Genomic DNA, 11,337 nt, shown 5'->3' with positions numbered 1-11,337 from the left:
TTGACAGAGTGAAGAAGAGGGTTTTGATTGCGTATATAAACCCTTTACAAGAAGAGGGTTTTTACCTTTACGGAACAAACCCCAAAAACTAATATGAAAATCTATCAAAATAGTAACTATAAACAATCAAACAAAACAATCATGGAGATCAAAGAAGAGATCAAAGAAGAAGAAGAAAGATGAAAAAGCATACCTGAAGCTGAAGCTTTCCTCCTTCTCCTATGTTTTTCTTTAACCAAATTCCCTCTCAAATCTCTACTCTTTTGGTAGATTTGTGTAAGGCAAAATATGTTTTTCTCTAACCAAATTCCCTCCCAAATCTCTACTCTTTTGGTAGATTTATGTAAGGCAAAAATACACTATCAACTCTCAAGAACTCCCCAAAACAATCCCTATGTTTTACCACTAACAGGGATTAGGGATTTTAAGAATTTTTTTCAAACTCTCCCATCACTAACATGGTTTTTCTAGGGAGTTTGGGAAACTCTTCTAAATTCTCCTAGAACTAACGGGACTTTTGAGAGACTCCTTCGAACTCCCTCATGACTAACGGGAAAAACCTCAACTACACCCAGCTCCCCCGAGGACTAACACCCTGTATATATCTGTTAGTATAGTAGCCAATTATTGTAAGCTAGAATCGTTAAGAGGTGACACTAATATTACAACATTCTCCTCCTTGCCAGGTGTCCGGGCCAGATTGTTTTCATATATTTTAGCCTTCTTTTTTATTATAGGGGGGGGGGGAATCTGGGTTACAAGTGAACGAACAGAAAGACAATCATCATTAATTTATAGGTTCTAGAGGTGGAGTCCCCTCTGTATAAACAAGAACATACAATGCTTAGATCATTAATTGATTGACTAGATCATTGCCCAAGTGCAGCCTTGGTACGCTTATGATATGTAAGCCTTGACAACTTCTGAATAATTGCAGACTAAACCTGTTCTGGGACAAGTTATTTTCCCACCATTCTTTTTTGCCATCTCTTCAAGAGCCTGTGAAAGAGAGGGAGAAAACAAAACAACAACAAAAAAAAAATTGAGTCAGACAATTACAGAACTATATTGTTGTAATACATTATTTTACTTTTAGAACAGCTTTGGATGACCTTAGTACTGTAAACATAGCCGTTAGGTAAGACCAGCGGCGGGTTTTCTGTATCCATTAGCTCTTTCGTGATGTAACAAACAAGCTTTGAATGGTGCTGTTTAGAGAACGGTAATGGCATTGCTAGCTTCCGGAAGTTCTCTTGTGACAATGGATCTTCTTTCTTACAATCTTCCTCATAGCAGAATCTAGATCAAGTTAAGGAAGAAATATGAAAATAAAGGTCCTCGTAGGTATAAGACCTTTCTGTCACACCAATTACAAATAAAGGTGAACATTTAGACGACATAACCCACTGTTAATCAAATTAACATATAGTAAAGACGTTTCCATCTAAAAAAAATTATTGCTCGAACTTAATTGTATGAGAAGCTCACAACACAAAGGAACATCCTAAGTAAAAAGTTACCACCTGATTTAGGTGTATCTCAGCAAAACATACGGGATGTGCCAGAACTAGCACAGAAAGGACTTTTCTAAACAAGCTTTGGATTATGCCAGAACTATTAGTTAGGTCTACCTGCCTCTTACAAGAGTTTTGATCTCAGTTCTCAAAAAGGTCATCATATTTATGGTTCTGGTAGAGATATACGTGGAACTGAAACCAGGAATCGCTCATTGTTCAGCTACAAAATACCTAGATAAATGGGCACCTGGACATCCATAGCTAACACAGGGAGTCCCACATAGAACAGAAGCAAATCACTTGTAATACATCACACAAGGATACGGAGTTTTAAGAGCTGACAAGCCTGCCTGCAGAAAAATGTTAAGCAAGGGTTCAAGTGTCATTCCATATAACCGACAAAACTCCTGCTTGAAAAGCTCCACTAGATTGTCCCATTGCTTTAGCTCAAATAAAACCTGCTAAACACAATATTTCATTTTCCTTGAAAATTTAAAGTTAGACGGGTAGCACGATAGAAGATAATTTGAATGTTAGACACCATTGAGTATCAAATCTAAGAAATCACCACTTGAAAGACATTAATGAGATAAGACGAACGGTGGAAGAAGTATACCTTGTACTTTGGACACTCGGTACTACTTTTGAAGGCTAGGGTTGCCATAACTTGCTGCAGTTCTTTCATATGAGTGGCCCCCCATGGAGCAAGGTACTTCCGAGCATATGTGATAGCTTGCAAATGGTTATCGGCTCTTACAAGCTCTATGAATTCTTGAAGTCTCAGTTGAAACTCAAATTTGCTCTGTCATCCACTAAAAAATTTCAGCACTACAGGTTCTTGATGGAGCAGAAATTTCACACATAATATGCATCTTAAATTAGTTATTGCATTCTTAAATATTCTAACCAATCTAGGATTAAACAGGATATTATATCCAGCATTTAGCATGGGCCTAGATTATATAAAATATAAAATTACAATAGCAGATTTTGCCCAATGATGTCTCAGCTGCCGCTTTACAGTTTTCAACCATTTACATTCAAAATGTAGGAGCACAGAGGTGGAAGAAATATATGATAGAGTAAAAAGAAATTTTAAGTATCTATGCAACTCCGATAAATAACAATCAGTGAGCACTATTGCCATAGAAAAATGTCATCCAAAGTCTAGGATACTGTGAATGTAAAATCTACATGCATGTTTTAAGTTTTTGAAATTCACAAGACCATGTTAAACTAGGAAGATAAAACGTGCGTCGTATAAGGATACTGACATAAAATTGAAAAAAATAATGTTGCACCTTTGATTTCTTCAACCTGGATTTGTTCTCTGCACACCATGCTAAAGCAGGAGTTACCTCCCTGCTTTGAAGAGCACCAATGACCTTCTTCGCATCGAGGAAGACGTCAATATCAACAAGATCCTGTAACAGAATTTTAATAAGTATCTTCAAGTACGCATAGAGAAATTTAAATAAATGATATATACGGTATGTTGACAAAACCCTTTCAAGGAACGTCCTTGTATTCAGAACTTTTTCTAACAGAGCAGCTAGGAGTTGCCAGCTTGGGGCTCTCTAACAGATAACTTATGTAAACAGTTGTGGATATCCTTCATTAACAACGACTATGCCTAATAGGTTCCACTATGCAATCACGACCACATACAAACTCTAAATCATCAACCTCCCAAAATACTATCTCACTAAACTCTACACTAAAAACAACAGCTTTGGAACTGTAGTGCAACAAATTTCTAAATCAATCTACTCAAATTCGTTGAACCATATCCTTGTCACAAAAAATTATTATCTGCATAACAAGAAAGCAAAATAATGTAAATTTACTTGAATATTAGCGCAATCTGCAAGCTTGGCAGCAGTATCATAATAAGACAATCTCAGCATATAATCCACAAGAATTCTTCTAAGCCTTGTATTATTCCACTCAGACATATTCTCAGCTTCTGCTGCATCTAAATGATCCAACCTAGCTCTGCATCTTTGCACTTGCAAATTCTCTGCTTTATTTCCTTCTTCCAACTAACCAATCACAGCAAAAATCGAAATCGAGATTAAACCTTTTGTCAAATTTCAACTTAAAAAAGAAAAACACAATTCAAATCTTGTTACCTTTCTTTTAAGACCTTGTAATCTAGAAACAAGATTAGTAAGATGATTAACAGCGTCTTCTTTAGACATACTATCATTACTAACAGTAGATATAACACTAGATATTTCTTTCTCAGCGATACGATGATTAGCCCTAATTGATTTCTTTAAATGTTCAAAGGGTACTCTCAAAAATTGATGTTCTAGCTTTAATGTTTCTGCTAGACTATTCAATCTTGATGTTGGTACTGATGCGGTTGCCGTTGTTGTTACAGATGATGTTGTTGAATCTCCATTAGACATTGTTGTATCCAAGTCCATAGCTTCCATGAATTACAGGAGAGTGACAAAAGATTGTGATTTGGATAGGGAGAACAAAAGAAAGGGCAAAGGGGGAAATTATTTAGAGAGAATAATTGAATTTGCTCATAGTCAGGTTTTTCTTTTTAATTATTTATCGAACGAGAAACCATGGAAGTGATTCTGAAGAAAGATTGGGATTTTAGTTTCAGTAAAGCTTTTGTTCTTGTTGGAGGACCTCTAGGGTACCCAACACGAATTTCTGAAGGAGGTGTTAATTAATTAAGCAATCATTGTCTTGACACGTTTGCTCTTTGGTGGGTACGTCAGAAGATACTGTCATGACACGTTCGATTATGTACTGTACTACTGACTCTTGATCTGTTTAGATTACATTTACACCGTTGGATATGATTATCCTGATTTTGTGGGTCAGGTGTTTCACTGGTCCTTATCATGGCGGTCGTATCTCTGTTCCGGCAAACTCTTTTTTGGTTTCTGGTATATATCTGCAATTTACCTGAGTCGGCACTTTTGTTGCAGCCACAACACGGTTGTCTTTACGAACAGCTCAGGTGGTCATTCAGTTAAAGTATCAAACTTTTATATACATAAAAGTCACGGGATCAAAATGTGGAAACAGGATTTATACACAAAGCAATTGCTTTTTTTTTTTTAAAATTCTGACTGGAGAAAAATGGTTTTTAATCAAATGAATTAGCCAAGATCCATTTCATCTTCAATGTCGTCGACATCGTCGAACAGCTTTAGAAAACGAGCTCGATCCTCCATTCTCTTCTTCCTGAGCCAGTAACGGTATGAGACTACTGCTCCAATAATGAACCCAGTTGAAGCTACTGCGGTGACAAAAATCACTAAAGCTAAATGCCGTCCCTTTCCTTTGGTCTCTCCATTATCTGAGCCAGAAGTATGGTTCCAACCTACATCCAAGAAAAATTGACAACTGAGCCACATATGCAAAGGTTATAGTGGCATTAATACATTTTGCTCATTCGGTTGTGTCGGAGAGTAATTATAGAGCATATGAAGATAGCAGATTCTGCCTAAGAGTTAATAACACAGAGTTAGTATAGTATCATCTAATGATACTGTTGGAAATTCCTAATTTTCCTAATTTTGATTGTTATGCCACGTGTAGCAAAACAACATGTGCATTCGTTCTGACAGGTCATCCATCTGACGAAGTAGTTACAATGACAATATTCGCTTAGTAGATCATCTATTCACCTGTGATCCACCAGTTAGGGCACCCATCTGTCTCAAACAGTAGATCATCTATTCACCTGTGATCCACCAGTTAGGGCACCCATCTGTCTCAAACTTAAAACGTGATTAACCTAGACCAGTTGAACCTCTGCATTCTAGAAACTAAGCTTCCTACTGATATTCACAGTTACTTCAGAGAGAGCTAGGAACAAAAGAGTACCTTCTCTACTAACATTTCATAAAAAAAGGTGACACGTTTATTGGCATGATACTACGGTATATAGCTAGCTACACATGTAACTCTAACACTAATGTAGATTTGCGAAGGCACTTACCCTTTCCCAGAGGAACACAGTCTGGACAATAAAATGTAGCATTGAACTCCTTGTCCTTGAAACGTATATACTCGCCATTGGGAGCCGTAAAATCAGAAGGACAGAACTCCCATTCATCAAATACGTCATCTGAGAGGACGACATCCCTCTCATAGAAACCACAACGCTTACATTTCTTTGTCAGAAACTCGGCCAATGGCTGTAAACATCAAAGATTAAAAGGCAAATTAGGATCTAGGAAAAAATGAGCCTGCAAGCACTTTAGCTTCATTCACATATCTCTATGGGCTAGCGAAAAAACAGTAATAGTCTGTTCAATTCATTTAACAAAATCTATACCTGCCAAGATTCTTCACCCTTGAAAGTGTACAAGGTGTTTTTCTTCCTGATGTCAGGCAAAAGGGTCTTGTTTTGTCCTTGACAACTAAAATAGACCGTTGGTGCCGTTAACAATTCATGGCTCCTAAAAATTTGAATTGATTCTAATGTAACAACCCCGACGAAGAAATTCCTACACAGGACATACAGATCAATGAGAAATCAAATTGTGTGGTTTTCCAATAGCATTTCTTACCCTAAATTCATCCTAAAAGGCTAAAACATAACTAGTTTTCCTAATTATGGTCGACAATAAATCTGTGGGAAATTTCTTAAAACTTATAGTGACTAATCACATGAAATCCATATGAACCATCATTATCAAACAAAGCAAATCCTTTAACTTAGTCCTTTTTTTGTTTGCCAGATTTGGGTTACATGTAAAAGTTCTCAAATAGTTCACTATAACTCTACCGATGACTTACTATACTGTGTTCATATAAATTGATTTATTGCCTAATGCCTTAATCTTTGACCTCGAATAACATGATTATCATTTGATTGACTGATTCTTCTTCAATCAGGAACATCAATAATGTTAAACATTACGGTTAGGAAATTTAACAAAAGCTTAGACAACCAATCTAAGATTACTCTTCGACTCAGCAAACAATCAAAAGATAGACTATTTTTCAAATTGAAATGAAAAGCCTAAGTAGGATACTATCACCTGAAGTAAAGAAGAGGAAAACTGAACAAAATAGAAGAACTGAAGCGGTAAAATCAGCTCTCGAATTCAATGGGATCCGAGTCATCGTAAGAAAGATGGCTTCTTTCTCCTTCCCGATTTTGATTTTTTCCCCAGAACTCAGAAATAAATTTTCTCCAGTTTTTCTTTTCTAGCATATAATATTTGATTGGGGAATTAGGCTAAGGTCCAAAAAAAAAAAAAAAAACAAGGCCAACACCCTTCGTACATCCGGATTTACTTAAAGGGGTGTATTGGATAAAGATTTATATGGATAAAAATAGATACTAGTTTACATGAATCTAGTGAATTTATAATGTTTCTTAAAAGATACTTAAAGATCTTAAAGATATATAATTTGGATTACATTGGGTTGAATTAGGATTAATTCAGATTAATAAAAATTAAAGTGGATTGCCAAATCGTAATATAATTGAAAAAACAAAGATTATCATGCTTCCTTTGTTTTTTTAAAAAAACATCAATAAGTGTTGGTGGTGGTGGTGGTTGTGGTTGGTGTATCTGGTGGCGTTGGTGGTGGTGGTGGTTGTGGGTCGAGGTGGTGAGTGTTGGTGGTTATTATTGGGGGTGGTGGTGGTTGGTGGTGGTCGGTGGTGGTGGTCAATGGTGGTTGTTATTGGTGGTGGTGGTGCTGGTTGTCGGTTTGTTGTTGTGGTAGTGGTCGGTGGTAATGGTGGTGAGTGGTGGTGGTAGAAAAACATAACATGTTGTGAAAAAAATAAAACCAAAAAAATAATAATTTGTCCATAAGAATTCATGAAACTCATGTGGTTTGAATTGAGATTGATATGAGATAATAAAACACATATTCTGGCTACAAATGTTCATAAGAATCCATATATATCTTGGCCCTTAACTATCCTAAGAAATCTCAAATGAATTGAATACCTAGAATATATGTGGAATCTAAATAAATCCTAATTGAATATCATGGATATTTTATGATTTCCTATATACTCTAATCGAATACCTAGGAGCTTTTAGGATTGTTAAAGATTCATATAAATCCTATTTAAATACACCTAGTTAATAAACATGGGTTCCATTAACTTGTATACAAAGGCATATGTTAAGGTAAGATAAAATAATAATATGTTGTATTGGTTATTGTATTTCTTGTTGGATAACTAAAAAATCTTGGAAATCAAAGTTTAGTGTTTTTAGAAAGGTGAGTTACACTTATACCCCTCAAAATTTAATCATTATTTTATTTACAACTCAATTAAATGCACAATTGTCCCATTCTCTATTAAATAAAGACACTTAATGTTCTAATGGTGCCTTATAGGTCATAAAAATAAGTTGTAATTCGGTGAAACTAAGTGCATTAAAATTAAATGAAAAATTATTAATCACCAACTGCATTAAGATTAAACGAAAAATTATCATTAATGTATTTTTTGCAGGTATGCTAGACTCCAACTGGAAGCATTCTTCTCATATGTTTCGCTAAAAGTTGCAAATGGAGTCGGTTCACCTCAACTGCAAGAAGTCGCATTATAAGAGACGGGATATTAGAAACAATACTGTTAAAGGGGCGGCGGATTCCATTGGAGGGGCGGCAGTGAATAGGACAAACAGGGTCATTACATGGTAATTCGAAGTGCCCCTTATAAAAAAATCTGAAAATGACTAATGAACCCTTACATTGTTTAGTGTTTAAAAAAATCAAAATGATATTTTTAGAGTTTAAAAAAAAAAGTTTAGAGAAGAAGAAAAGAAAAACTTTTGTGATATTTGTGAAACCCTAGATTTTGATTCACTCAACCAAAATGAGTGATTCCAGTGACAAATTTGAGATGGGTGAATCTCTAAATTAGTTCTCATTAGCTTTTTGTCGCTCAAAATTATCTAAAGTACGTAAAAAAAATCGAAACTTTTAAAATTTCAGAAGAACTTACGGTTGGAATTTAGCTCGTTACCAACCGTAACTCTCAGTTACGGTTCCAAAAGTATCGAATACCAACCGTAACTGGTTCAATTTGGGGAAAACCCAATCGTAATACCAGTTACGGTTGGTAGAATGACAACATACAACAACCGTAACAAATTACGGTTGGTAACTAATGAATCGAGATCAACCGTAACTAACCTACGGTTGGTAAGGTTATTTGAGTTAAAAGTCGTAACTCAAATACGGTTGATAACAGTGATGCAATTACAAACCGTAAAAAGAAAATGAAACATCCAGGACAACTTACGGTTCGTTACTTGAGTAACGAGACCAACCGTAAGTAATTTACGGTTGCAAAAAAAATTCGTAACTGAACATTTTATCTCAAATTCAAGAACTTACGGTTGGTATTTGAGTTAAATGAACCGTAACATCAACCAAATCTATAGTTACGGTTCCAATTGGAGTTATTACCAACCGTAACTCACATGCAACACATAAATTTCAATTTCAGTTTTGATCCAAAATCCTAATTTTTGATACAAAACTAACTTAAATCAAACACAATAAACTAAACCCTAACTAGGTCTTTTCGAAATATAGTTTTCAATCAACGATTATCAATTTTTCAAATCGCTGATTAATCGAGGACGATGAAATTTCAATTTTAGTGGAGGAGGAGAAGAGCAGAGAAGATGAAAAAATCAAAAAAAAAATTGATTTTTCTGATTCCATTAGGTTAAAAATTGGACCGTTTTTTATTTAAAAGTTGTAAGAAAAAACAATGGTGTTGTCCTTCTCTCTTCTTTTTCCAATTTTTCTTTTTTGATTATGGAGTAATCTCCATAGGATAAGCTTTGGGGCTTATCAGGATCATGAGTTAGGGATGGCAGTGGGGATCAACCTTTAATGTTTTAGATGATTGGTAATAACAGGCAGCAGATTTTGATTTTGTTTCTTAAACTTATTTTCCAGTATTCTTTATCTTTTATTTTCTTTTTAATTTTGTTTGGCTCTTTGAGCTTTCTTTCATTCTTCTCTTCTATTCTGATGGACCTGCTAATATATTCTTATTTTTGTGATGAATCTCTTTTATCTCTTCTAATGGATCTGGATTATTTCGTTCCGTCTCTCGTTTCTTTTTCTTTGCCCAGATCTATGGTTCTTCTAATTTCTTTCTTTTATTTGCTTGGTGATGTATGCTTCAACTAGATCAATCTTTCTGTACTGAGTAGCTCTTACTCTTACACTCTCTTCTGTTTCTAGTCTTTCTTCTATTTTCTTCTGCTAATTTCGCTGTCGGATTTGATTTATTTACTTCACTTTTTGTCCATCCCTGATTTGAATCTATTAGAGGAAAAATTTAAGGAAATTATTTATTACCTTTGTTAAAGGCTTTGATGGAAAATCATTCGCTCTCTATTCTTCTATTTGGGAGTTTCTTCTTTTAAAAAAATATTCAAAATTGCTAACTTTCCCTTTTCTGTATGGTTTCCAAGATTTGACCATTAAGATTATTTTTCTTTTATCCAGATCTATAAAAATATGTTTTCTTCTCTCCCTGGTCTTCTGGTTTACCCTTTGTTCTTCCTTCTAATCAACCAATTTTTGCTTTCTCTTTTTGATCCATCTGTTTTTACTAGGAACAAGAAGAAAAATTCCTTAGGTTTTGCTTTGCATTAGGGGATATATACCATATGCATCTTTTAATTAATATTAGTTTTTTCTCAAATCTAATCAGTAATTATAGTAATTTTTTAAAAAAATAAATAAAATAAAATTCTATAAGGTTTTAGTGAATTTTACTTTCTGATTTTCCCTTTTTTGTCTTCTTTAATTAGGGGTTGATAGTTTTTCTTATAAATGGGTTTCATTAAGTTTATTCAGAGAACACAAAAGGGGATTGTCTTCCTTACCTATCTTGAATTAGAGTCTATGTAATGTTTCTTAGGATTTGTTTCCTCTTATGCTTATTATTTAGTTTTTCTTCAATGATTAGGATCGAAACCTGATCCTTGTTTTGTTTTCAGTTGTTGGTAGGATGTTCCTTTAGTTTTTCTATGTAAATTTTCAATCTGTGAAGTTTTAAAAATCTGCTGTAAAAAAAAAAGTTTCAGAAAAAATAATAAAATAAATCTCTTCCCTAGACCCTGACTCTAACTCCTCTGATCTCAAACGACCCCCAGAAAAGTCCTTCTTCGACATTTTATTCCCTTAAATCAATTTCTCTTACAACACGTTTGTTTTTTCCTCTATATAGGTAGAGTGTTCTATATAGAGGTTTACCTCTATATCTATATAAATATCACTAGGGCTGAACATGGTTTCGGTTTTTCGCTGGAAGCGGACCAAACTTGACCAATTAGGAAGAAACCAAACCGAACCATTTACTAATGGATTGGTTATGGTGTAGAAAGTGGAAACCGATAGTGTTGGTTTTGGTTTGGTTTGACCTCTAAAACAAAACCAAAAACCATTAGAAAACCGATTAATTTTTAAACTTAGTTTCTACCGTTAATTTACAAGTATTAGATTCTACCCATTGATTTAGAGGATAAATAGAAACCCTAAATCTAATATTTCATTATGATACTCTCCCTCTTTCTCTTTCTCCTTCTCTCAGTCGCCTCCCTTCTCCACCCCAACTACAGCCGCTGCTACTCGACTTTTTTCTTCCCGTCTTCCTTCTTTTTTATTTGTCAATAACTAAATTAAGATATATTATATATATTATTTTGATCTCTAGAATTAGAGCAAGCTTTAACTATTCTTGATATTTTTTGTATTTTTTTTATCTGTAAATTTGTGTAAACCAATACTATCGGCAACTACGATTTTTTTATCTGTAAATTTGTGTTTTTTTTTT

The 11,337-nt window shown here is 34.5% G+C and overlaps 1 protein-coding gene and 1 long non-coding RNA gene across 3 annotated transcripts; both read right to left on the bottom strand.

Moving 5' to 3' along the window:
- Positions 1-761: 761 nt before the first annotated feature.
- On the bottom strand, positions 762-4,185 carry LOC113322919 (protein MAEA homolog). Of its 2 annotated transcripts, none has more exons than XM_026571103.1 (7): positions 3,650-4,185; positions 3,365-3,559; positions 2,819-2,941; positions 2,134-2,319; positions 1,842-1,978; positions 1,113-1,299; positions 762-999 (listed from the first exon to the last, which is right to left on the bottom strand). In XM_026571103.1, the coding sequence occupies exons 1-7, from the start codon at positions 3,956-3,958 to the stop codon at positions 898-900; spliced, it is 1,239 nt and encodes a 412-aa protein (XP_026426888.1). In that variant the 5' UTR covers positions 3,959-4,185; the 3' UTR covers positions 762-897. The 2 variants fall into 2 exon arrangements, with proteins under 2 accessions (XP_026426888.1, XP_026426890.1); XM_026571105.1 differs by having other exon boundaries at positions 1,842-1,975; positions 3,650-4,183.
- A 325-nt stretch (positions 4,186-4,510) lies between these two features.
- On the bottom strand, positions 4,511-6,718 carry LOC113323135. The gene is made up of 4 exons (XR_003347456.1): positions 6,539-6,718; positions 5,830-6,001; positions 5,491-5,689; positions 4,511-4,869 (listed from the first exon to the last, which is right to left on the bottom strand). It is a non-coding gene; the product is annotated as an uncharacterized LOC113323135 (long non-coding RNA).
- Between the last annotated feature and the right edge of the window lie 4,619 nt (positions 6,719-11,337).

Source organism: Papaver somniferum, chromosome 11 (genome assembly GCF_003573695.1).
Source record: "Papaver somniferum cultivar HN1 chromosome 11, ASM357369v1, whole genome shotgun sequence".
NCBI classification, from domain to species: Eukaryota; Viridiplantae; Streptophyta; class Magnoliopsida; order Ranunculales; family Papaveraceae; genus Papaver; species Papaver somniferum.
The sequence above is the reverse complement of the archived record's forward strand: the minus strand, read 5'-3'. Positions and strand labels throughout refer to the sequence as shown.

Bases quoted from the DNA above. Each gene is read 5' to 3' on its own strand.
- LOC113322919 (XM_026571103.1), bottom strand. From the start codon at position 3,958: ATGGAAGCTATGGACTTGGATACAACAATGTCTAATGGAGATTCAACA. The intron at 3,560-3,649 runs GTAACAAGATTT...GTGATTGGTTAG, and splicing joins TACAAGGTCTTAAAAGAAAG to TTGGAAGAAGGAAATAAAGC. The intron at 1,300-1,841 runs GTATCCTTGTGT...AACTTGATCTAG, and splicing joins TTGTCAGCTCTTAAAACTCC to ATTCTGCTATGAGGAAGATT.